The following is a 27,066-nucleotide window of genomic DNA, read 5'->3' on the forward strand; positions in this document are numbered from 1 at the left end:
AAGAAAATCTTGTTAATTATTGAGAATTAACTAAATGGAACAAAGGAAGCTAGGACATATATATTTTTATTTTTATTTTTATTTTTATTTTTATTTTTTATTATTTTTTCTCTTTTTTCTTTTTTATTCTCTGTGCTCACCTTGAAAATAAGAATGCAAAGGCTATCCAAAATATTGGCAGAAAATGGAGGTTAAAAGCACCTTGCTGCAGTTTCTTGTCATTAAGTATCCAGGAAGAAGACAGACAAAATAAGGAATTGCTAGCATTGTCTCTTAAGCATTAACATCTCCCTGGGTAGATATACCCAGGAGCTAACATACCTACCATGATAGATATACCATGGAGCTACATACTGGATACCATGAATGTATTTTTTACAGAACTGATAATAGATGGTTTTTTTGCCCCTTTGCCCCTCATCTTCTTGTTGAAAAATTAAAAAATAAAAAGAGAGATTTTGTGAATAGAGACCACTGTGTGCTTCCTGCATTCATTTTTGATTCAGGACACAGGGTCTGGGGCAAGTGGAACAGCCTGAATCTAAGCTTTTGATTTTTCTTCTGTATGGCTTACTGCAGTTCTGACATTGCATTGGTAGCAGCAGAAGCTACTGGGCTTCAGGAGGACACCGTCTCTAAAACAGTTTGTCACAACAGTTTCCTGCTGGAAAGCTTGTAAAATTTGCCAAATATTTAGAATATTTAAAAAATATGAAAATATACAGTGCTTCTGAGCTTCATCACATTGTATGTCTGTATGCTGGTCTTTCAACTCCTTCTTTGACGAAGCCAGAGAGAATAAGTGTGGGCCTAGAGTCAATGAGATCCATGCAGGTCAGTCTCAAACTAGTTGAATCAGGCTTATCATCCACATTTATTCCACCTGAGAAGCAATTAAATTCTTAAGAATGGGCTGTAGAGACACAGAGCCTACTAGCATGCTTGAGCAGGGAGGGGACTTTGTTCAGGACTGAATCCATGTGGAGCCTCAGTCCAAGACTGTAGAAGTCACTCCTCCAGAAACAGAAGCTACTGATGAACCTCACTTTTTAAAAATAACTCCATATAAATGATGCTTTTTCATTTTTCCTGCTAATTTATTTGCTTTTTCTGAGTATTCAGACTCTAGGAATCTGTATTGCATCACACTTGCTAGACTAAAAACATCGACATGGGTTCTTCCGGAGTGAAAGCTGGAAAATGAAATGCACATGTATGTATTGGTTTTATGCCACATAAAATGCCTGGGAATGAGATTCTGATGCACCTGAACGTTCATGTGAGGTAATGGTAGAGGGGTACCACAGTATGGAGTATGAACATGAAGCAGCCTGCAAACTGCGGGTGGAAGAAGAGTTGCAGCAGCTCACTTAAGCTCACTTAAAAACAACCCACTGGACGTTGGCGCAGACACCTCTAAATGCGTTCAGGCCAACTTTCTCAAAACATGAGTGTGCCATCAGTTCTGGCGAGTGTTTGCCTGATGTTTTGGGTTCGGCGGGGCTGCCCTGCTTCACCTAACCCTCGTCCCCTCAGTTCTGAAGGCACGGCCGCCGCCGCTGGTCCTCCGGCCCTCGCTGTCCCTCTCGGAGCCAGGGCGGGCACCGGGACTTTTCCACCCTCTCCCCACCGCCGCTGGAGCCCCGCCAGCCGGGGCCGGGCCAACGCTTCCTCGCTGCCCGCCAACAAACGGAGGATGCCGAGGTCAAGCCCGGCTCTTGACACGCTTCCTCCGGCGGCCCCCGGGGGAGGGCCGTGGGCGCTGGGTGGGCCAAGCCGAGCCGGGCCGAGCCGAGCTCCGCCACAGCCGCCGGGGCAGCCCTCGCCCCTCGGCGACGATGAGGCGGGCCGGGCCCTGCTGCCTGCTCCTGGTCGCTGCCTGCGCCCTGGGGCGGCCCCAGCCGCCCACCGCCGTACGCTGCCAGGAGGCCGGCGCCTGCTTCAGCGCCCACCTCGCCAACGCCTCGTACGGCGAGGCCCGGAGCGCCTGCGGCCGCCGACGGGGCCACCTGGCCTGGGTGGGCAGCGAGCCGGAGCTGCAGCTGCTGCTGGCGCTGCTGGCGGAGGTGGCGGCGGGGCCCGGGCTCTTCTGGGTCGGGCTGAAGAGGAACGTGTCCGCCTGCACCGACGGCGAGCAGCCGCTCCGCGGCTTCTCCTGGGAGGGCTCCGTCGACGGGGCGGCCCCGCGGGAGGTGCCGGCGGCGCTCGGCCGCTGGGTGAAGGAGCCCGTGCGGAGCTGCATCTCCGCCCGCTGCGCCGGGCTGCGCCTGGCGGCGGCCGCCACAACCGGCCGGGACTGGGGCTGGCAGGAGCAGAACTGCCAGCGGCAGAGCCTGGGCTACGCCTGCAGGTACGAGCACGAGGGCGCCTGCCCCGACCTCCGCCCCGCCGCCGCCCTCGGCCTCGACTACCGCCTGCCCTTCGCCGAGCACAGCGCCGCCCCCGGCTTCAGCCCGCCGGGCACCGTGCTCTCCGTGGCGTGCCGCGGCGGCGAGGTGCTGCTCTCCTGCCAGCCCCAGCCCGGCGGCTTCGCTTGGAAGGGCACGGACGAGCCCGTCTGCCCCTGCCCCTTTGGCTACCTGCGGCCCGGCACCGGGCAGTGCGCCCCGGCCGCCGAGTGCCGCGATGCCAGCGGCGGCCTCGCCTGTGACTGTGCCCCGGGCGGCCCGGACGGGGCGCCCTGTGCGGACCCGGGGGCGGCCCCCACAGCTGCGGGCGGCGGCCGTCTCTCCACACCGGGTCCCGGCGGCTCCCCGGGGCCGCCCGTCACGCCGCCCGCCGGCCGGGAGCAGCCGGCAGCCCCGCCGCCTTCCTCCACCTCGTCCTCCGCCTACTCCTCATCCTCCAACTACGTCTTCATCCTGGTGACGGTGGCGGTGGTGGTGCTGGTGATCCTGGTCATGACCGTCCTGGGGGTCTTCAAGGTGTGTTTCAACAAGAAGCCGGAGGACGGCGGGGACAAGGAGGCGGCGGCGGGCGGCAGCAAGGCGGAGGCGGGCGGCGCGGAGCCGCGAGGGGCAGCGGGCGGCGAGTAGGGGCGGCGGGCACCGACCCCTGTCCTGCGCCTGCCGGTCCCTGCCCCACGCCACCCACAGCCTCCAAAATCACCTCTCACCGGCAGCAGCAGCCGTCTGCGGGTTTCCCTTTTCCCCCCAAAAAAAACTTCCCCGGGGGCCTTGCTGGGAGCAGCTGAGAAGCGGACGCTTTGGACCGCTCGTGCCTTGAGATTTAGACGTCGTTCCTCGACCAGAGGCTTTCCTTTTTGTGCTCATTGCTGGGACGTTTGGAGATGGGAACCGTCGTAATTTTGGAGGAAACCGTGACCCATACTCTTTCAGACTGATAGTCTTACAGACAAAGAGCATTTCTATACCTTGAAGGTCACTAAGTTGCTAAGGAAAGGGGAGGTTAATGGGGTTTCAGTTTTATGTTTCAGCTGATGGAAAGAATAAAGGATTATTTAAAGCCTAAATAGCTGCTCTGGTTGTAACTTCATACAATATTCATTTTTATTGTAGCAGAACAACAAATTTTCCAGTTACAGCTTTGCTCCTAGGGTGTGTCGGTACGAAACGTGGTTTCTGCTTGCAGCGTTGGGATCCCTTGCAATCAGACAAGGTTCCTGCACACTTCTCACACTGTGAGATGGGTTAACATGGGTCCACTGCATTCGATTCCCACTCTTTTCTGAAATCTTGTTTTCCACGGAGTCCCTTGAGAGCAAGGAAAGAAGGATTCACCCTTTGTGCCCCTTTCTAATCGAGGTAAACACTTCCTCTGTGATTTCCCATTGGAATTTCCCATAAAGCAGCTTTCCTCCTGACCACTCCACTCACTTTCAGTGCAGCTCAGAGTGCTGATGCTCACTACCTATTGTTAGCGTTGATTTTCAATTAAAGTGGTAATGCTAAATATTGATTCAAGGTTTTCTGAGTGCAGTAAGACACAGGAGCTCATCTAAGCCTTTTGGGGTGCATGGAAGGGAGGGAAATATTTTCTTCCTTTAAGAGTACGTTAAAGTTGAATGCTTTTTTCTAAGCTCCCTTCCCTTCCCTTCCCTTCCCTTCCCTTCCCTTCCCTTCCCTTCCCTTCCCTTCCCTTCCCTTCCCTTCCCTTCCCTTCCCTTCCCTTCCCTTCCCTTCCCTTCCCTTCCCTTCCCTTCCCTTCCCTTCCCTTCCCTTCCCTTCCCTTTTTTTTTTTTTCTCTTCTTTCTTCTCTTCCTCCCTTCAGAGCTGACCTGACCCTTTGACTTCTTTCATTTTGTGACTTTCCTTTTGAATTTGGAAAACTCTGTTTCAAACAATAAAGCCTATTATTGCCTATTTTTCCTGCAAGCAAAGACTTTATGATTTATCTGGTATAAACTTCTGCTAAGGATAAAGTTTGACATAGCGTGTTTGTTTTTCCCTCTCTCTTGTTTTAATGATGATAGCCTGTAGCCTTCTGGGAGACAGCCTTTTGCTTTTCTTAAGGGTATCCCAGACATGTGTGAACCATTAGGCTGTCTATAGCTATAAATTCTACTTTATTATGACAGGAATTAAATGCAGCTAGGTCAGAATACTAGTCAGTACAAAGCTATCTCACAATTTGCATACTTTTCTAATCTGTTTATCTGACATTTGTGTTACAGAAGGCAAGCGTTTTTCTGCTTCAGTAAGAGGTTGATTCTGCATTGCAATGTGCACAGATACGGAAAATGACTAAGCCACTAATGCCTTTCCTCTTAATACTGTTTCTGTTACCATCACTGTAAGTAATCTGTTCCAGGGCACAGTGTCCTCCATGCTTCTACAAGGGGCTCCAAAAGCGAGTAGCAGTGAAACTAAGATGAGTGAGAGCCTCCCCAAGTTATTATTTCTATGCTTTCCCTTTTTCCCACATATCAGATAATGGAACTCCTAATTGGATGGTATGACTGCTCAGGTACATTTTTCTAAGCTCTAGAAATACTCTGATTCTCTGTTTCAGGAGTCTTATCAAGCACATATCTAAGTGCTGACTTATATGCCTGTTACTACTTTTTTTTTTCTTTTTTTTTTTTTTTTTTTTCACCTCAGGATTTGACTCAGTCCACAAGTTCATGCTCTTACAAACCACTTGCCTATCTCATCATATTATTTTCATTTCATTCTTTGCATTGGCTTCCTGTGGAATCAGATGTGGATTTCAGAATTCTTTTTCTTACACTTGAGGTTCAGGATTAAACATTAGATCATCCTTTTAGACACATGTCTAAAGGGCAACACAAGGATTCTGTTGTTTTCCCTGGTCTGTAATTTGACTCAGTTGAAAGGAGATTATTTTGCATTATTTTCGTCTAGACTCACCTACTCTTCTAATGGAGAGAAATATGTACATGCAGATAACAATTAATCTCATTTTAGAATAGAAGCTGAAAACAGGACCAATGAATTGCATCCTAAAAGTACCATTTCTCTACATCAGCTGAAAAGACAGCCTAGGGAGCCTACTTGGATTTAAATGACCGTAAAACACAGATCTAAAATTAAATCAGAAAAATCAGCAAAGCTAGGTCTCTAGCTGTGCAAGTCACTTTCCTAAAAACAAGCTCACAGTCTTGCATCTCTTCAAAGCTAGATGGTCATAATTTCACCATAGCCACTATTGTTTTTTCATACTACAGATTCCTGTTTTCTCTCTGTGGGCTGCTTTACCTTCTTTTTGCAGCCAAGAGAATATAAAGCCGATAGCATTTGGATTTGGTTGACACCTGAATGAATTTGAAATGCCTGAGCTGGCAGAGTACAAATTTCTCTTCCTTTTCTGTAATGGTTCAGACCAAGAAGTAGAGGGATTGGGAGAAAGGATAAATCATTTTTACTTTCCACTCTCAATTTTAATTATGTCTTTCTTTGGTAGGAAACCAAAGCTGGCTTGTATCATGTACCATTGGCTCATACCACAGTGATGAATCAGTTTTATGCTAGTCAGATTCATTGCGGGGTTTCCTATTTACATCCATATGAGGAGAATAAGGTCATAGTGAGTACAGATAACCATAACAACACTTATATTAAAAATGTCTAGTTATGAAATTGGATGCAACTTTCTTTTAATTCTTATTTAACAAAGTATGTAAAACACATAATCAAATGTAAATATTTTTCCAAAACAGAGCAGAGATGGAGACAAATCTTGACCTGGTCCCTCATGTTACATACTACTCCTTTCACTCAAAATAATTTATTTATATTATTTAAGCATATTATATTTATTTATTTATTTATTTTTTCTGGTGCTGGAAAAACATCTTTTCATCCCATATTAAAGCTACATAAGTCATTATAAACGTTGTATCTGTGACTTTTAGATTTGTATGGGGGATTTTAAGTGGTTTAGTACTTTTACTTGTTCTTTTTGGTGGTTTGTTTAAATTGCAAATTCCCTAGGGGACTGAGTGTAACAAAGTAATGCTAACAAAACAGTGGACACAAGTCTATGAGTTCACATTTTAAAATGCTTATTTCTGCAAAGGGTAGAATGGCCAAACCTCTCATGTATCCCAGTGGTCCAAAAAGTGTGACCTGCTGCCAAGTATTAAATCTAGTGTTTAGATTTCCTTAATTTCTCCAAAGATAGTCTGACTAATAGGCACATCATTTGTTGGCTTCAGATTTTATTTATGAGTATATAATATGGTGTTTTTTTTTAATGGTTTGTAATCATCAGATAATCAGAAATAAAATTTTAACTTTCCCAATTTTAAAAATAATGTCTTATACTACTGCTTGATTAAGTGTGATATGGGACTAAAGTGAAAGCTAGAAGTGGATGTAGGCAAAATTCAAACATTCTGAGAACTTTCCTCTTTTTTTTTTTTTTTTTGAGTGCAGTGAAGCTTAAAGAAGATTTCAAAATGAATGGATTCTGTGTTTCCCCCAGGAAGCATGATTTCCCATCACTTAATATTTTTTATATTTTCAAATCTCATTATCTTTCCTCATTTATCACATGAAGCTTAATCACTGATACATGTTAAATTCCTTCTAGAAAAATATATTTTAAATTGCTACAGGATGTGGATATTTATCAAGGCTATAGAGTGGTGGTTCATGCGTTTAACAGATATATAACCAACTTGAGGCAGCAACAGTAACCACTCTCCTGGTGCTTTAAACTAGGTTAAACTTCATGCCTTTCCTTCTTCCTCCAATATTTAGCCTTGCCTTTCCCTTCTGGAGTTGTAGAGCTCTGGCACTGGAAGACATGAATGTGAACAGGGAATCCAGCAAGCCTTCTTTTCCTTTTTTTGTATTGTAGATTTGAAGGACTGAAGGACCATGTTACCATAGGTGAGGTAGCTGAAGGCAGCAGTGGAGGCAGAGAAGGCAGAGACATGATGGTGCTCCTACAATTATAGTGTCCTGTCCCTCCTGCCACCTGCCAATCCTTCCACATTGCAAGTTTGAGGCAGAAGGATGGGGCAAAGTCAAACATTATTTTGTATTTCTTGGGTAAAGAAAAGAACAAGAATCCAGGTAGTGGAAGAGCTGAGGAGGAAGAGATAAGAAATTCAGGCAAGTATCCACCTTTAACCAGGATGTATCCATCCTTAACATCCTCTTGTTGCATATTTATTCAGGTAGTTGTTACTTAGAATGCAGTGGTCTGCAAACAAAAAAATTCAGTCATTAATCAAGGAAAAGCACATGGCCTGCGATATTTCAGCAAAGTGTGATTTGTTTTTTGGAACATAACCAGTAGGTCTTGTGTTTTGGATTGATAAGAATGGTTTACACTGTTCCCTGGAACATAAGAACAGATAGTTTGTGTGAGATTAAAAGTCACCTAAATCAGTAATCCGTCTCTGACAATAGCAAATGCTTTTTTTTGGAAGTAGAATAGGAAAGCCAACATCTGTAAGTGGCACTTCTACTAGATACTCTACCAGGTTATAAAATGAGATTGAGACTGGGTATCATCAATGTCACACATGGTAGACTTGCATCAGTTTGTCTAATAGAGTTTGAATCCTATTTATTACTTATAACATCCAACCGTTCCGTATCAATTAATTGCACAATTAATTTACATGCGACATGAAAAAATAGATCCATTCATCTTCTCAATTTTCTATACCTTTGTTATGCACTTTTTCACTCAGCCAAGATGATGAGTCAATTTCCACTTAAAAAAAATATTCTATAGATCTGATAGTTTACTTATGGTTTTTTGCACCCTTTCTTATCCTGCTGGAATCCTTGTGAAATATAAATTTAGAAACCATTGCAGGTATGTTTCAGTTTTTTATGATAGCTTAACAGTTAGTGTTTTTTTTTTTTTTTTTTTTTTTTTTTTAACACTGAAGAGAATGGTGCTGGTGTTCTCATAGAATTATATCTCTCTCTTTTCCCCAGATCATTTATGAGAAATTTGAGCTGAACAACTCCCCAGAGAGAGCTCTGTGGTTTCCAGCAGGTTTCACCGCTATCCATAGTGTCCTGCTCTTTCATTGCAGAATTATCTCTGAAGTCTTAGGGGAACATCAGCCTCTGATGATGGTTTTGTACTGGCTTTTAGTGGATTTATACCAGAACTGCTACAAACTCTTAATTCTGGTGAAGTTCCACAGACTCATCCTTCCTCCTTCTTTAAGAAAAAGGATAGTCCATAATGAACACAGACAATAAGATTTCACATTTTTTCCCCTATGGCTCTTTCTTCCTGAAATGTTCTTAAATACGATCATCATTCATCAGTAGTGAGCACACTGGTCGTTTTCCTCCTCTACTGCATTTTCAATTTGTAGTTACTATGTCTTTAGGCAGATGTTCCTTGACATTTTTTTTCGGTTTTGTCTACTTTAGAAATTTACCGTTTATTTGCTAAAGTTCTTCATTTCTTTTGTTTTCTTTATTTGTACTTGATTTCAACTCTAAATTTGGTACTTTTCTATGGTGTAGTGTTTAACTTTTACTTTTTAACTTAGGGGAAAGAGGTCTAGTAATGTCTTCTTTTGATAGGTAATATGTGTTAATCTGTTCCCCTATCATTAAATAGCTCCAGTGCCACCTGCAAGCTTTAACTTTTTAGCTGTTCCTTTTAATTTCTTTTTTACAATCTCCTTTATTTATATGCAGTTCCCTGCTTTGAAAGATATATATATTTTTTTCACTCAAAATTTTCATTTCTGATACGTTATAGTAAGTGTTCAGCCAAATATTACCCATTTCTTAGGACAAAATCAGGATCTTTCTCTCTTTTGTCAGCTGTCTGACCAGTTGTAGTGGGTTTACGTGGCAAGGCTTTGGTAGCAGGGGGCCATAGGGGTGGTTTCTGTGAGAAAGATCTAGAAGCTGCCCCATGTTTGGGAAGGGCCCCATTGTTTTCCAAATCTGAGCCAATAAGCGATGTTGTTTTGCGCCTCTGTGAGAGCATATTTAAGACAGAGAAAAAACTGCTGCGCCACACAGCAGCCGGGAGAGTCAAGGGAGTGAGAAACAGCCTTGCAGGTGCCAAGGTCAGTGTAGAAGGAGGGGGAGAGGTGCTCCAGGCGCCGGAGCAGAAGTCCCCTGCGGCCTGTGGTGAGGACCATGGTGAAGCAGGATGTCCCCCTGCAGCCCATGGAGTACCACGGTGGAGCAGGGTTTCATGCTGCAGCCCGTGGAGGAGACCACGGTGGAGCAGGTGGCCCTGCACCGACGGAGGCTGCCGCCTGTGGAAGACCCCTGCCGGAGCAGATTCCGGGCCGGACCTGTAGCCCGTGGAGAGGAGACCACGCAGGAGCAGGTGATCTGGCAGGAGCTGCTGCCCGTAGGGGAGCCAGGTTGGAGCAGTTTTCTCCTGAGGGATGGACCCCGTGGTACGGACCCATATCTGGAGCAGTTCTGGAAGAGCTGCTGCCTGTGGGAAGCCCACGCAGGATCAGTTCGTCAAGGACTGCATCCCGTGGGTGGGACCCCACAGCACAGGGGACGAGAGTGACCGAGAAGGAGCGGCAGAGAAGAAGTGCTGTAGACTGACCATAACCCCCATTCCCCCGTTCCCCTGCGCCGCTCGGGGGGAGGAGGTGGAAGAGGGTGGATGGGGGGGAGGCGCTTTTGGTTTCTTTCCTTTGTTTCTCACTTCTCTAGCTTGTTAGTAATGAGCAATAAATCTTACTATCTGTCTTCTTATGCTGAGTCTGGTTTGCCCGTTACACTAATTATTGCGTGATTTTCTCGTCCTTATCTCAATCCTTGAGCCCCTTTCACATATTTTCTCCCCGTTCCTCTTTGAGGAGGGGGAGTGAGAGAGCGGCTGTGGTGGAGCTCGGCTGCCCACTCGAGCGGAACCACGACAGTCCTTTTTGGCGCCCAACGTGGGGCTCGAGGAATTTGAGATAAGGATGATAGTTGGTAGAAGTAACGGGCAAAATATGCGCAGGATGATTGTTAAGAATGTACAAGTTGTGAAGAATTTAAGAAAGCAGTAACTGTGAGATGTTAGTGTGGTGAAGGGACGAGGGGTGGTGTGTGTGTAAAATGTCCACCTTGTCGGTGCTGTGATGATGTTATGTTTATTTAGGTGTGGTGAATTTTGTTTTCTTTTTGATTTAAGTGAAATTTGTGAAAATTGTTGTGATAATTGTAAAGTAAGAGTATATTGTGAGTAATCTTAAATATGTTTTTCACAGAGGCGAGGGGTGGAATGTAGTGGGTTTACGTGGCAAGGCTTTGGTAGCAGGGGGCCATAGGGGTGGTTTCTGTGAGAAAGATCTAGAAGCTGCCCCATGTTTGGGAAGGGCCCCATTGTTTTCCAAATCTGAGCCAATAAGCGATGTTGTTTTGCGCCTCTGTGAGAGCATATTTAAGACAGAGAAAAAACTGCTGCGCCACACAGCAGCCGGGAGAGTCAAGGGAGTGAGAAACAGCCTTGCAGGTGCCAAGGTCAGTGTAGAAGGAGGGGGAGAGGTGCTCCAGGCGCCGGAGCAGAAGTCCCCTGCGGCCTGTGGTGAGGACCATGGTGAAGCAGGATGTCCCCCTGCAGCCCATGGAGTACCACGGTGGAGCAGGGTTTCATGCTGCAGCCCGTGGAGGAGACCACGGTGGAGCAGGTGGCCCTGCACCGACGGAGGCTGCCGCCTGTGGAAGACCCCTGCCGGAGCAGATTCCGGGCCGGACCTGTAGCCCGTGGAGAGGAGACCACGCAGGAGCAGGTGATCTGGCAGGAGCTGCTGCCCGTAGGGGAGCCAGGTTGGAGCAGTTTTCTCCTGAGGGATGGACCCCGTGGTACGGACCCATATCTGGAGCAGTTCTGGAAGAGCTGCTGCCTGTGGGAAGCCCACGCAGGATCAGTTCGTCAAGGACTGCATCCCGTGGGTGGGACCCCACAGCACAGGGGACGAGAGTGACCGAGAAGGAGCGGCAGAGAAGAAGTGCTGTAGACTGACCATAACCCCCATTCCCCCGTTCCCCTGCGCCGCTCGGGGGGAGGAGGTGGAAGAGGGTGGATGGGGGGGAGGCGCTTTTGGTTTCTTTCCTTTGTTTCTCACTTCTCTAGCTTGTTAGTAATGAGCAATAAATCTTACTATCTGTCTTCTTATGCTGAGTCTGGTTTGCCCGTTACACTAATTATTGCGTGATTTTCTCGTCCTTATCTCAATCCTTGAGCCCCTTTCACATATTTTCTCCCCGTTCCTCTTTGAGGAGGGGGAGTGAGAGAGCGGCTGTGGTGGAGCTCGGCTGCCCACTCGAGCGGAACCACGACACCAGTTATGCCAAGTTACAGTTATTAAAGAAGTCTGTAATTTTAGGTACTAGTCAGCCTGCCATGATAGTAGTCCACACACCCACACAAACACAAAAACACAGTCCCTTCCCCCTGTATTTTTTTTTTTAATTCTTCCTTCTTCAAATAAGTAATAAGCTGTGTGTATGTGGTGCATGCAGCTGTTTCTCATAATACAAGCTTCCTACATTTCTCAGCAATAACCTTTCCAACTCTGCAGTGCTAATGGCACTTAAAGTGAATTGATTCTCTTTCAATTATACCTAACCACTGAGATGATGAAGTAGATTCAGGTCCATTTGAAGCAACTCTGATATCCTAAGAGAATATTTACTCATAACAACATACGTGTTAGTCTTCCTAAGTAAAACAAAGTTGGTTTTCATTCTTTTCTAGATCCTGAAGCTTAAGAGGATGAGGACAGTATAGCACAAGAGCATCAACCTGTTAATATGCAACGTTCATCATGGTCTGCTCTGCCCTATACTCAGTGACATATTATTATATATCTGCAGCTTTTACACCACAAGTCCTCTTTTGTTTGCCTATATATCAGTCAGTTAGTAATGAGGAAGCTTTCATTACTTTCAGATAAATTGTCCACACTAATGCTGTTGATATCCATTGTGATTCCATAAATCCAGTTTAGATCTCTCAAAAGAACATCCTACTGGCTCATTAGATAATGCCTACTTTGCTGCAGTGAAAGACAAGAACTTAGGTTTAAATGCTTTTTTTTTTTTTATTTTGTGTTAAAATGAAAACTTGTATATATTTATTTACCTTTAGAGAGAATATGCTTTCCTAGTAAAATATAACATTGTGGGAATAGTTTATCTAAGCAAAAATCTGTCTGTTTAGGAGAAGCCCTTCTACAGACTCTAGAATTGGCTTAAGTGCAAGTATGACTGACAATTTTTTTTCCCCAAAGTATGCATTATTTGGGAGATTTCCTTCCTTCCTGATCAGTTTATTATCTTACTTATTTTCTTGTAAATCTTAGTTCTACTTAAAGGTTCTCAAATGAGTACACAAAAACCTGAAATCCTCTGTAAATTAGATAAACCATTTGGGGAATTCAGTTCTGCCTGCAAAGTTCAGAGTTTCAAGGTCTGTGGAGAGGAATATGTGAACATTACCTTTTGTTCTTAAGAGCATGTATTTCTCTTATGGAAAATAGTTTTCACAGCCATAGCATTGAAGATGCTTTTAAAGGAAGAAATTCTGCAAATCTAATTTTATGATGGTAAAAGAGAAGATAATATGTTGCTACATTCCATTTCTGTCTTGTTGATGTAGAGTTCTTTGTGCTCAGCAAAAAAACTGTAAGACTTTTTTTTTTCTATTTAAAAGGAAAGAAAATAGCCCACGAAATTTAAAGCACTGAAAAAATCCACAGTAAATTAACATTTAAAAAAAAATCAGTTATGTTTTCTGCATTGCTTTCCTAAGTTTCTAGTAATTTCATAAAGTCACGTTATCACTTAGTTTTTAGATAAATACCTAGCTACTTTCTAACTTTCAAAAACAACAGCCAGCTTTGAAAATAGCAGCTGACATAAAAAACGGAATTTTATCCTTTTTGCTGAACTGAAAATTCATGTATCTGCCATACCCTAAACAATATAAATTAATTAAATGAAAGAGCTAAGTCCTACTTTATAACTCTTGTACCGTACCTATTTTTTTCCTCTCTCTCTTTTCTTAATTAAATGACCTTTCCCAGACACCACACACTTGCTTTTTCTCCATTTCAAATTCCCTCTTTCTAAGGCTCTGAGTACTACTGTTCAGTGCTTAGTGGTGGTAAGATATCCACCAATTCTGCCTTCTTTCATGTCCATTCTCCCCAAATATCCAAACAATCATTAGCCCCACTGTGAACATACCTGGAATATTCTGCTTTTTCTTATACAGCACTCCATAAAACACCACAACCTTTCCATCTCCTTTTCCACCTTAAACAACAGAAATAGCATCAGAGAGAGTTAAAACCCCACCTTCCCTACATCTATGAAAACTTCACATGTAGTCACCCGAGACACCAATCCCATCACTTTTCTGCACAGTTAACTGATGAGGATTTTGTACTATCCTGTAGTAACACAAGTAGCAGAAAGTAAGATTCATTTTCTTCTGGTCTCATCATGTGACCAGTTAATGTCTACTGATCTAAAAATTAAAACAAAATATCCATCAAAAAAAAATCCATTCTCTGTGCTTCTCATCTTTCCTTTCATTGAATTTTCTTTTGTTCATCCATTTGGTCTTGCAATTGATTTGTGTAATTAATTTGTATGAATCTAAGGCATGAACCTTGGATCAGACAGGTCTTTAGCTGGTGTAGCTGTTCAAAGCATCACTGAAATGAGTTTTCAATAGTCACCAAGAGTGGGTAAATAAGCATCTTTTCTTATGAAGACACTCAATTTATAGAAAGAATACAAGATGGTGTAGGAAATACAAGGCATTGGATAACAAACTTGTTTTAATATCAAAGCTGTTCTACTTTTTCAAGAAGACATATATAGCTCCTTAAAAAAAGCTGCTTTACAATATTGTACAGACAGTTTAGCTTCTCGGAGCATCTTTTCTTTTCTGTGACCAAATGATATAAACAACAATTCTGATGCAATGTTAAGAAAATAAACCCACTAACACTAGTATTGATTTTCTGCTCCGTAAGCCAGCACTTTTCAAATTTTTCTTTTATCCATGACTTGTCTCTTATTGACTGGATAGAGGGGCAAGATCCATCTATGTCTGTATTTAACAGAAGCCAGAGGGCAAGAAGATCCTTAGCCTTTAGCCAGTATGCTGATAGACAAGGTGCTTTTGTTACAACAGTCACAACATATTATAACCTATTTAACCTAACTAATTAAGAAATCAAATCAAAACCTCCCTTAGTTTCCAGGTTTAGGCCTCAGATGGAGATGCTTACATAATCCTAGCTGAGGCAAGGCATGGTTGGTCCACGTAGAAGGTGTGAGGTGCAATTTCCTAAAGCACTGGGCACCTGCAACACTCAGTGTGTGTTAGTAAGCTTCAAACCTTCTGAATATCAAATAGATATCTCCGTGTATAGCCACTCCAGTTCTTATCCAAACATTTTTCCTCCAAGAGCTTTTTCTCCTACCAGCTCCAATCTTTTCAGCAATGGACTCACATCTACAGCAGAACTGAGACTTCAATTTTACTCTAGACATCAGATTAGCATGAAAAAAAACAGAAAAGACTTCCTATTAGTGGTTGGACTTGATGATCTCAGAGGTCTTTTTCAACCTAAATGATTCTATGAAATAAATGATTAGATATTTTAAGTAGTAAAACAGCACAACCTAATTGTCCAGAAATTCTAATTGGAATTTTATTGATCATGAGCTCCTTCATAACCTTCATAACATCTTAATCCATCCCTTTTGGTCTAACAGACCACATAGAATAATTATGCATTTTGCAGGCTACATGTATATTGCATACTTGCTTTGTACATTTGTGTCTCATTTTGAACTATTCCAGATGACCATTTGAACTTGCTGTTGCAAACGTGTGTGTGATTACCAGTTCTGCATGAAATGGATGAACCTTAGTCCCCTGACTTGCCTCAGTCTGTCAGCAGCAACGTTACTCAGCATCTTCAGCTCTGCCAAGTACAGGGCACTGCAGCACCCTTGCAGAAGCTCACAGCCTCCCCCTCTGTTGTCATCCTACTTTTATGACTGATGAGGCTCCTACATACAGAAAACAGCACTGTCAGCAGCAGTAGAAAGTGAGCTAATACAAACCAGTTACAGTCATCATCACAATGAACACTAGGTCCCAGATTATAAATGTGTGATTCTTCGCTGTCCTCCAACCTTCATATGCTATGCATCTTGGCACTTTTACCTTAACCTTTCTACTTAGGAAGCTCAATAACCCACAGAGATACCCTGCAGTGTTACTCATGTTTCATAGCATAAGAACCCATGCAGAGATATGTGTTTTTTGAAAAAAAGAGAGAGTAGAATGGGCCTTTTGTATATTAATACTGCTTTCAAGGTGACTCTACCTGCCATAGAAATGATAAGCATATAATGGCAAATCTATTCAGTCCAGACAGGAGATGAAACCCATATATTTCAGGTAGGACCCATCACCCTGCTGTTTCTCATTCATGGCTGCCTACGCTAAAACCAGATTTTAGGGTTTTGGTGAAGCAGGGTTGGAGGGGGGTGGGCATAGAGAGATTTCATGGAAAAGCATTTTGTGAAAACTGTGCTGAGTTTGTAGCTGTCTAGTGAAACACTTTGAAATGCTCTGTGTTTCAGCTGTTCTTTTTTGTTTCTCTCTACAAAATACAATATTTTGAAAACACTATTCTCAAAGAGAAATTTGATTAGTAAATTACCTTTTCTTCCTGTGGATTTGCTTGCAGTCATTGGTCCAACAAGGCTCTGTGTTAAAGAAGACGGAAGTGCTGAATACATAATGCAGTAAAAATATTTTATTCTCCTCTAGAGATTCACAACTAATGTTTTGTCTTTAGCCCTGGAGTCAGGTAAAGATTCTAGGGGACGAAATATAGAACACTGGACTGATTTTTTATTGTTGTTGTTGTTGTTGTTTTTGTTATTTTATTTATATATATATATTTTAAACACATTAATTTACACATTGCTGCTCTGGAAACACAACAGAGAAAAGTCAAATCCTACATAAATCATTCATCAGAGGATCATTTTACTTCAGTAACATTAAGCCTAATGTTTAAAGTTATAATGATGATCTCAGTAAACTGGTTAACATAGAATATATGGACAAATGGCCATGAAGTTGATACAGAATGCAAGATTATGTTTAAAATGCAGACTTTCAATTTTTCAAAAACAACCAGAAATCCATTTTATTCTGATACAAAACCATTTTATCCCAACACAATGGGAATCTGGCATTTCAGAAATGCACGCATCACTTTCAGAAATCTGATGCTTCTTCTTTGTGAAGAAATCAGATGGATTTTTTCAGTGTTAAATGCAAAAATGTATACTGCGTGATGTTCTCTGCTGTGAGGGCCATCTCAGAAGGCAGAGGATCTACCTGTGGCCATCACTCTTTTCATCTACAGCAGAGATATGAAGAGCCAGTCTGCTCCAAGCCCACTGTCTGCAGGCAGCAGTTAGCCCCAGGATATGTGTCTTCTTGGATGCACTTCTAGATCTAATCATGCTTCCTGGAGAATCTGGTGAGAAAGAAGAGTAGTTTCCCACTTGCTCTTCTTTGAGTGGGAAAATGCTTCAGAAGTATCGTATGTATGTGATAGGAAAATCCATGTGAAGGCCATTCTCTCTTTGTACCCAGGGAAATGACGCAGTCCACTGCATGTTATTCAGAGCAGTCATACTGTTTTGTATAGGTCTTAGGCTAAACAAAGAATGGGAAAAGTTGCTTGGGATTCAGTGATGTGTATAAAATTGAAGTATTTTTTTAAATATTAAACTCACAGGGAAAATTGAGCAACACACCACTAGTTATAAATTATGGTTTACTTAGTTGTAAATAAATTATATTACAGTATAAAGGGACAAAATTTCACCAAGAAATTTGGTGCTGTACTGTTTTTCTTCCAAAGGAAATCAAGAGTCATTTACAGCATTTGATCACCTCTCCCACTGCCAAAGTCGAAGTAAACTCAGGGTGAAAAATAGCAGGAAGAACTGTTAATTTAGTACAAGTAGGTTTTGTTTCCAAACTGAAACTATGCGGCGTGTTTTAGCCAGGAGTCAGACCAGCAGGGCTGGCTGCAAGTGAGCCAGGGCATCTCTGTGAAGGAAAGCCTGCCATCTACTGTGTCACCGACAGCCTCTGCTGCAGCAGCCGGGTAGTTTGCCAAGTACAATCACCGACCCTCTTCACTCTGTCTGGGAAGACTGAAATTAAAGTGCATGTGCTGGCAGGTGTACAGAAATCCATAACATTTTTGTTTAAAGGCAAAATTAGGAAAAAGAAAAAAAAAAAAAAGCAATAAAACCAGGCTCAACTTCTCATCAAAGCTGATTTGAATCACTGCTTCTTCACTTTTACTTCATAGTGTCTAATGTTAAACAAATCCAGCAATAGAAAGTAGACAAATTCTTTATTTAGTCGAACCATACATAACAGTATGCCTAGATGAGAGAGAGAGAGAGAGAGATTTATACCATTTTAAAGAGATTGTGAGTGAGATTTTAAGTGAAGCTCTACAAATAGCACCGTGTGGTATCATGGGACATTTGACTGTTTTGACAGATGTTTGGTTTCTGTGAAAAGTTAAATAAGCTTATAGAGAGATTTAGTCCTTTTTTCCCCCCATATGTGCATGGAAATCATCAGCAAAACTAATATTTGCATGTTTTCTTTAAATGAGGTCCACTGAGAAGTAAAAGAAAAGAAACTACAATTGTTAAAGCTTTTCACAAAATATTTTAATAAGGATGTAACAGCTTCCACATTAGCAATTTTTAACCTAAAAGGAGCTGACTCACAGTCCATTGAAGTGAACTAGGATCTTTTATCTCATTTCGATGGGCTTTGAATCAGACAACTTTGAAATACTAAATTTATACATTCATTTAACAGTATCTAATTTTTAGTGAGAGAAATGTACAAAGTAGTCTCCTGCTTTTTGCTGCTGAGAAAAGTTGAAAGGTACAATTTGACAAGAACTTGCAGGAAGTCCACTACTCTGAGTGCTAGATGCCTCTACAGCCAGTCTTACACTTAACACTGCGTGCACTTCTTTAGCACTGTAGCTCCCAGTGCAGGGCTACGGGTGTGTTGCTACTGGAGATTTTTTCCAGTCTTTTGCTTCAGACTGTCAGTAGCTATAATTAATACCACCACAGTATTGTGCTTGAGAAGTGATTTGTCACAACTACCAGGACACCTGCCACTCCGTGACATTGTCAATACAGGTGGTAGAAAACAAAACAAAGCAAAACAAAACAAAAACAACATTATCTGCTTGTTTTAATACACTTTGTGTTGTTTCTTGCATCTGGGATAAGGGGAGCAGGGAGAAAAGGTTTTGTTTAATCAGCTGTAATTTATCAAATAAGAAATCTTCATTCACACATATGAAAAATGTTACTTCATAAGAGAGAAAGAGGGAAAATTCAAGAGATTTTTTTTTTTTTTTTTTTTTTCTGAGGGAGACAGTGTAGATGAGCATATTAGAAAAAGTTACAACCTTTTTTTCTGAAAAGGAGCCTTCTTGAGCATCACCCATTTTAAATGCACTCTTGCAGGTAGCCACCACAGACATAAGTACACAGTATAAATTGCTTCAGAGAAACACGTTCACAACACAGTGACAAGAATCAAATAAAAAAAAAAATCAAATAAAAAGACATCTGGCACACATTAAAAACAACATTTCAGAGAAATGAAACATTATGAAGTTCCGGGCCAGTATATTACATTGGCAACATATGATAAACACATTTTATCTTTCTTTTAGTGCAACAAAAGAAACAGAAGCTAGGGTAATAGCTATTGTCAAACAGCTACTTTTCTGTCAAGTATTAATTTAAGAGCCTGATGGAGATTTTGAATTAATTCCCCTTTTTTTCCATGTAGGCTAAAGTGACTTTGAAGCCACCCAGGTCATTCAGAACTGTCTCAGCTCCCTTCATTGCCATTTCATGGCTAATGGAGCAGGTACAAGACAATAACTTCACAGTCTAGTGCTCCCCTTAAGCTTTTTTATTTGCACACTTTATTGGATGTATGGACACACTCACACATCCTCCGGCTCAAGGCTCCCTCCTGCCCCCAACTCAGTGCTCTGCTCCCCGAGGGTCATGGGACCACTTATCTCCTGTTATCAGCAGCCGGCTGTGCAGCTCTGAAGCACAGCAAGAAGCAGCTTTCCTTCTGAAGACTTTTTCTGTTCTGCTTCCTCTGAGAGCAGCACAGAGAGCCCAAGCCCCAGGGAGGTGGGAGCTGTCTGCAAAGCAGAAGACAGCTCCGTGATTATGCTGCTCCTTTTCTTGGGGCCTTTTTCTCCCCTCTTTTATTGTTTTTCCCTCTGGGAAGGCAGAGAGAGGCTGCTAACAGGGCCAGGTGTGCACTGGGGAGACTTTTCTCAGTGTTTCTGCTCTCTGAAGGGCAGGTGCGTACCTGTAGATGCTGAGCAGGGTTGCAGTTGTTCAGGGGGGATCTGAGCCAGACTGCTGGGACTTGACTGGTGCAAGCTCTGCTCAGTGGCAGGGGGGTCCCACCAGCTGAGGGGAAGGTGGAGGGGGACCTGTACAAAAGGGGACAGTCGCTGTGGGACCTGCACAGCCGCTCATCAAACACAGAGAGAGGTGGCAGAGCCTGGCTGCCAGAGCCTAAGCCGAGTGCGGCAGTTTACTAAGGGGTGTCAAAGCATCAGCAAATGCACCCACTCTCATGGGAGACAGGCAGGGGGGATGGGGCAGCACACCGAGGACATGGGGTTTTCTTTGCTCCCTCTTGTGCCAAACACTGCTGTCGGTGGGCTGGACCAAAACCCCTTCCCTCCCGGCCTCCCCGTGCCACAGCCCTGGCCTCGCTCACCCGCCTGCTGGGGGCAGTGGGGGGGTGGTGGGGCAGAAATGCTTCCTCAAAGAGTGGTAATCCTGGAGGTGCAAGTGCCGTTCCTGTACATGCTCCCTGACTCCAAGTTGTCCGGGGGAAAGTCCTCCACGCTGTATGCCCTGCTCTTGAGGGCAGTGGCATAGTAGTCGATGGGTTCCTCTGCAGCATTGTCCATCCAACTGAGGCAGAGCAGCCGCTGGAAGGACCGCTTGAAATTGTCCGAGAGAAAGCCATAGAGGATAGGGTTGGCACAGCTGTTGGCGTAGCCCAAGATGACGGAGAGCTGGCTAATGGTGGCATCATCCTGCTCTACAAAGACATTGACCAGCTGCACGATGTAGAAGGGCATCCAGCAGATGACGAAGACCATCACCACCATCATGACCATGAGAGTGATCTTGCGCTCCGAGCGTTTGCGCTGCTGCCAGCCGGCCTTCAGGGCCACCATGCGCATCTTGGCAATGATGAGGATGTAGCAGAGGCAGATGGCCACCACAGGCAGCAAGAAGCCCATCAGAAAGGTGTAGACCACAAAGACCACCAGCCACCTCTGGGTGGGCTCTGGCATGAGCATGTTGCAAGCCACCGTTCCATCACTGTTGGCTGCTGTGTTGGAGAAGATGATGATGGGTAGGATAATGAGGATGGAAAGCACCCAGACTCCCAAATTGACCATCTTAGCCACAGTGGGCCGGCGGTACCTCGCCGCCTTGATGGGGTGCACCACAGCAATGTAGCGGTCCACGCTGAGCACAGTCAGGCAGTAGATGCTGGTGAACATGTTGATGGCGTCCACGCTGAGCACCAGGCGGCAGAGCAGCGAGCCAAAGGGCCAGTGGTGCAGCAGGGTGGAGGTGACCAGGAAGGGGACGCTGAGCATCAGCAGCTCGTCCGCGATGGCCAAGTTGAGGATGTAGATGTTGGTGGCCGTCTTCATCTTGGCATAGCGCAGGATCACGTAGATGACCATGGAGTTGCCGCACAGCCCCACCAGGCACACCACGGAGTAGATGAATGAGATGAGGATGGCGCTGCCCTGAGACTCGCTCAGGGTGCTGTTCGGGGCGCCAGAGGAGTTCCTGCCGCCCGAGTCCATGCCCCCCGCCGCCGCCTCCTCCAAGGCGCCGCCGGCTCCTCCACCGCCGCTGTCGCTGCCGCCGCTGTCGCTGCCTGCACCGCCCGGGAGCCTGGTGCAGGTGCCATTGGGGAGCATCCTCTGCCCGGACCTCCCCGCTCCCGGCTCAGAGCCGCAGGCTCCCGCCGCTCGCCGGGCGCAGCATCCCGGCGGGGCTCCCGGCGCCGCTGCCCCGGGGCGCTGGCATGGGGACGGACGGAGGCGGCCGCCGGCCCCGCTCGCTCCGAGCGGCAGCAATCGCTGCTCCCCGGCTGGTGAATGATTAATAGGCGGCAGCGCGTCACCGGCTACGAAAAGGAGGAGGGAAAGAAAAAAAAAAATGCGGGAGGAGACGTAAGTGGGTGTTCCTCCCCCCCCCACCCCCCCGCCTTCCATCCCGCCCCCCCGGCTGCTCGCAGAGCCGGGGCTGCCGAAGGGCAGGCACCCCCGGCCCCTCTGCCCCTACCTCGCTCTGCCCCCGCTGCCCGCACTGCCCCTGCCCCACGCCGTGCCGCCTCAGGTCCCCCTGCAGCCAGCCTCTTCTCCTGCCCCTCCGTGCTGCACTGCTCCCTACCTGCGACGGCACCCGGGTCCTGGCCAGGGGCACTCCGGGCAAAGGGTCCATGTCTCCGGCTTCGGGACAAAAGCTTGTTCAGGGGTGGGTGGGCAGTGTTACCTGGCCTGGCATGCTTCGTCCCTGCACAGCTGCTGCAGCCGCACCATGCACGCTGCCCGCCCCATGGTGCTGGCACCAGGCACGGCACTGACTACACACCCCACAGCCTTTACCATACATGCACAGCACTGCCTGAAACCAGCGATGCCTACACCTCCTGCAGCCATGCTGCTGCTCCATGCTCCCCACCTTGTCCTATCCCACCACAACCACCAGCCATCACGCATTAGCAGCATCCAATACCTTACAGCACTGCCCCACAGCCCATGCTATGTCCCGAACCTCGTCCTGTTCTTACACCCCCAGCACAACTTGTGCCTCTGTGCTTCTCACATCTAGGAGTGCAGGCACTAGCCTGCACACTACTGCTCACCATTACTGTCTGCACCGTAATGGTGCCAAGAACATCCCAGTTATGCTGCCACACAAACACACCATCTGTCCACTCTTCCGTCCCCTCACGTACTGCTTCTGCTCCCAGTAGCACTTCAAACCGAACCACCTGTATCACCACTCCTGCACATGCACACCCCTTAATACTGCACTTAAAACACTTGCATATCCCTGTTGGGGTTGTGCACCACAAACTGCTTTTATATACTGATGTACACTGTGCTGCTTCATATACACACCCCAATCCCAGACAACGACAATCAAAAACAATAGTTAATCATGCTGTCATCCCTAGACAGATACTGCTTCCTCACACACTTCTTCCACACCACCAGTTACAAACATGTGAACACCAGCAGAATGTCCTGTTAATGCACCTCTACATCCTAGGCAAACATATTTGATCACTTTCACCTACACATCTCCCTCCAGGCAATGTCTCTTATCTTCCTACGTTATCATTCAATGCAGAGTCTGTCCTTACATATTTGCACATAACCACTTAGCCAGCTTTCACATACCACCACCACCTGCCCATTCTCTATTAGCTAGACATGGTTATTCACTAATGCATGCACCGTGCTTGCATCAAGACTCCTTTAGCACACAGATATGTACAAAATTAATAGCTGCTTCTATCTATTGTATCCACACATATGTGTGGGCACACCTCACCTGAGACCAACCTGTTTCTTCACATGAACTGTCACCTATGAGCACCACCTACTTTTCCAAGAACAGCAGGTCCAAACTGCATAAATATCACCATAATGCATATGCTGCCGTGTGCCCCCCACAACATCACTATACACAACGTCACACATGCATCCTCACTTCCTACTCATTTTACCATGCATGCCCATCACCTCCTACGGTTCACACATCTTGTTATCACTGTCTGCCCACCCTCACAATTATACATATTATCACTACCCACCACTTTAATATGCAGATACACACAGCATTACATCAGTTCATTATAACCCATCATCAGGAATTTATCCTCTCTAACACATTATATATCTACATACCCATTATCCCCACCAGCAGCAATTCTAACACATACATGTAATCTCTCCGACTGTATGATTTTTCTCATATCGATCACCACTTCCAACCAGTATATACACCCAGACACTCCAATGGGACCACTGTGTGTTTTTGACACCTTGTAGTAGGTACTATGTTTAACAAATGCACACTTTTGCAGGAGCCTTAAGCAAGCTGTGAATAAGAAGACTGTGGATTTATATCAAATCTTACACAGAAACGTAATGGTATAAAATAAAAAATAAAATAATATAAAACACCCAAACCATTTGTTAGTAATTGCATTTAAGTTCTATTTGAATGATGTTCTTTGTGACTTTTGGTCATTTTGAGGACTTTTTGTATTTACATTCATGTATAGAAATGCATTTATTGAGCAACCTCTGCAAATGATCTCAATAGTCTTAGGACTATTGCTGTATATGAGTGCTATATCTAGATGTTAGAACACTTAGGGATGTCATGCAAATTTTACTCTGTTGAGTTTTAGAGGTTGTATATTCTAATATACTAGGATCAGAACTTCCAGTATACAGTGGAAAAGGAAAGGAAAGGAAAGGAAAGGAAAGGAAAGGAAAGGAAAGGAAAGGAAAGGAAAGGAAAGGAAAGGAAAGGAAAGGAAAGAGGAAAGGAAAGGAAAGGAAAGGAAAGGAAAGGAAAGGAAAGGAAAGGAAAGGAAAGGAAAGGAAAGGAAAGGAAAGGAAAGGAAAGGAAAGGAAAGGAAAGGAAAGGAAAGGAAAGGAAAGGAAAGGAAAGGAAAGGAAAGGAAAGGAAAGGAAAGGAAAGGAAAGGAAAGGAAAGGAAAGGAAAGGAAAGGAAAGGAAAGGAAAGGAAAGGAAAGGTTTATATTTAACTAAAATGTGCAAAGTCTTTATTTGCAGTATACTATCTCACACTGTTAAAATCTCTACAATTACATAAATTCAGCTGGATAATTATTTTCATTAAAATTTATATTCTGGGAGAATGTGAATCAGCTTTCAGTCACTGATATGAGGATGAGCATAAGTAAATAACTGCAAACCCATCAACAAGAACATCTGTTCAATTGCAGCACTTTAATCTGTTTGAAAACCTATAGTTCAAATATAATCCAATTTTTGTTTACGTGAGCATTTGTTTTAAGGGACATTTACTTATGGAGTATTGATTAAAGGATTTCTTTCTTTTGTATTGTTGTAAGCTGGCATTTAACAATAGTTGACTATAAATCTGAATACTTTCATATTGCCCTCTGAGAACACAGGAGCAAAGAGGATTGATTTTGAAGCTGATTAATAACAGTGTCATCAGCACAAAATTTCAGTTCTTGTCCGCATTGTTCTCCATTACATTTGTATACATATAAACACACAGTCACTCATGGAGGTACTTTGGACACTTTCTTCATGCTTTGGCCTATTTTAAGCCATTCATTTGCCATGCTAGCAGCTGGCTATGCCCTGCACCCAAGAGGATCAGTAAAAGCTCTTCTATTGAAGTACTTTTGTGCATGGTGTTCTATCTTACTGCAATGATTCAAAATAAATTACCTGTAAATTGTAACTCCTGTGGAGGTACTAATCTCACTAGGCATCATACATATACCTAGTTGATGTGTATTTCCAGAAAAACAAAGTATCATTATAGTCATAATTATATTGAGGTACCATGTGCCTCTCAATAAGTAAGTATGTGCCCTACTTATAAGTCTTGAGGATTTCTGTATATCCATTCAATGAAGTTTCCCTCCATTATGGAAAATTACATTCACATTAGAGAATACTGCCATTTTCCAAAAATGAGTTGTTTGAATGCTTGCCTAGTCACTTAAGCCAATTGTTCTATCACACTGTATATATTAATTTACTGAGAAATTCTAGATCTTTGCCAACATTCAACTGTCTATTGCTCATGATTCAAAAGTAGAAATTTCTAACCTTAACTACTTGATAAAGGAGCAATGCTTGAATACAAATAATGTGTTTTATTATCCCAATAATGATATAACACCATTATAAATACCAGAATTGTCTCATTTCACCCTCATGAAATGAAAGGAACAGGTATAACAATCAAAAAGTCCTGTAAAGAAGAAATTCTGGTACAAATAAGCTCTAATTTGGGAACATGCTTTGACCTTTTTTTTTTTTCTTTTCTTTTCTTTTTTTTTTTTTTTTTTTTTTTTTTTTTTTTTTTTTTTAACGGTCATTTCTTTTACCTAAGGATTTCACTGTAAAGAATAGGCCAGAGGTCTCAGTTTGTGATTACAATGCCCAGGAAGGGCAGCTTGACCTTCTCAACACAGGCTGCAGGTTTGCCTAAGATGCATGCGGATACATGTACATTCCATTACACCATCTTTGTAGCAAGACCTGTTTCCCATGGCAGGGTGAAAAAAGAATTATCATCTCCCCAAAATTCTCTCTTCTTGGCCATATTGGGCAGCCTAGTGCTAATGCTTAGCCCATGATTAAGGTTAAAATTAGAGTTAGGAGAGACAGAAATGAAGCCTGTAATGGTGGAGATGCAAGGGGGAACACAAATGATGGGGGAGGCTGCATGTTTGTTCCTCTGTGATACGGCTAGGCATCTCGGGGTACAGCTCATCTCACACCTAGGCTTATGTTTCGGTCCAGGAGAGAGACAAGAGTTCCAGCTGAAAAGGGAGAGAGAAAAAAAATAAAAAGAAATAAAAAAAAAAAAGGAATGGAAAGAAAAAAAAGAAAAGATTTAAAGCTGCGTAAGGTAAGAGAGGACTTTACAAATATTTTCTCCAAGGACTTTCTCCTTTGGGCCATAGGCTGGGGTTTCAGGATAGGGCCCAATCTCTTACCTAACCCGAAGACACAGGCATATTGAGTTTACGTGGCAAGGTTTTGGTAGCAATGCACTGCAGTGGTGGCCTCTGTGAGAAGAGCCCAGAAGCTGCCCCATGTTAGATAAGGGCCAGTTTCATCTGGCTCCAACGGGACCCACAAGTGCCCAGAACTGAGCCGATAAGCAATGTTGGTTGTGCCTCTGTAAGAGCAGATTTAAAGGGAAAAAAAAAACTGCTGTGCAACAGTAGCTGAGGAAGCAAGGAGTGAGAACCAGCCCTGCAGGCACCAAGGTCAGTGCAGAAGGAAGACAGGAAGGGCTCAGGGGCCAGAGCAGAACTTCCCCTGCAGCCTGTGGAGGCCCCTGGTGGAGCAGGCTGTCCCCCTGCAGTCCATGGGTCCCACACGGAGCAGATCTCCACGCTGCAGCCCATGGAGGAGCCCCCGATGGAGCAGGTGGAGGTGGCGTGGAGGAGGCTGCAGCCCATGGAGAGCCCCTGCAGGAGCAGGCCCTGGGCCAGCTGCAGCCTGTGGAGAGGAGCCCACACAGGAGCAGGGGATCTGGGGGGAGCTGATGCCCATAGGGGACCCATGCTGGAGCAGTTTGCTTCTGATGGATGAACCCTATGGTATGGAGCCATGTTGGAGCAGTTCTTGAAGAGCTGCTGCCTGTGGGCAGCTCCCGCAGGGGGCTTCCTCAGTTCAGGAAGGATGGCATC

At 44.3% G+C, this 27,066-nt stretch overlaps 2 protein-coding genes across 2 annotated transcripts; one reads left to right on the forward strand and one right to left on the reverse strand.

Moving 5' to 3' along the window:
* The first annotated feature begins 944 nt into the window (after positions 1 to 944).
* CLEC14A (C-type lectin domain containing 14A) lies at positions 945 to 3,472 on the forward strand. Its single transcript, XM_072038459.1, is given in 2 exon segments — positions 945 to 1,800; positions 1,802 to 3,472. Coding segments are annotated over 2 exon segments (1,614 nt in total). The 5' UTR covers positions 945 to 1,420; the 3' UTR covers positions 3,036 to 3,472.
* Positions 3,473 to 17,834: 14,362 nt separating this feature from the next.
* On the reverse strand, positions 17,835 to 21,714 carry SSTR1 (somatostatin receptor 1). Its single transcript, XM_027458067.3, has one exon. It carries the CDS (start codon positions 21,527 to 21,529, stop codon positions 20,342 to 20,344), a length of 1,188 nt encoding a protein of 395 aa, XP_027313868.2. The 5' UTR covers positions 21,530 to 21,714; the 3' UTR covers positions 17,835 to 20,341.
* Positions 21,715 to 27,066: the final 5,352 nt, after the last annotated feature.

The sequence above is a fragment of the Anas platyrhynchos genome, chromosome 5, assembly GCF_047663525.1.
Source record: "Anas platyrhynchos isolate ZD024472 breed Pekin duck chromosome 5, IASCAAS_PekinDuck_T2T, whole genome shotgun sequence".
Classification (NCBI taxonomy): Eukaryota; Metazoa; Chordata; class Aves; order Anseriformes; family Anatidae; genus Anas; species Anas platyrhynchos.

What these genes read in the sequence shown, in the direction of transcription:
- SSTR1 (XM_027458067.3), bottom strand. Translation starts at nt 21,529, where the DNA reads ATGCTCCCCAATGGCACCTGCACCAGGCTCCCGGGCGGTGCAGGCAGC.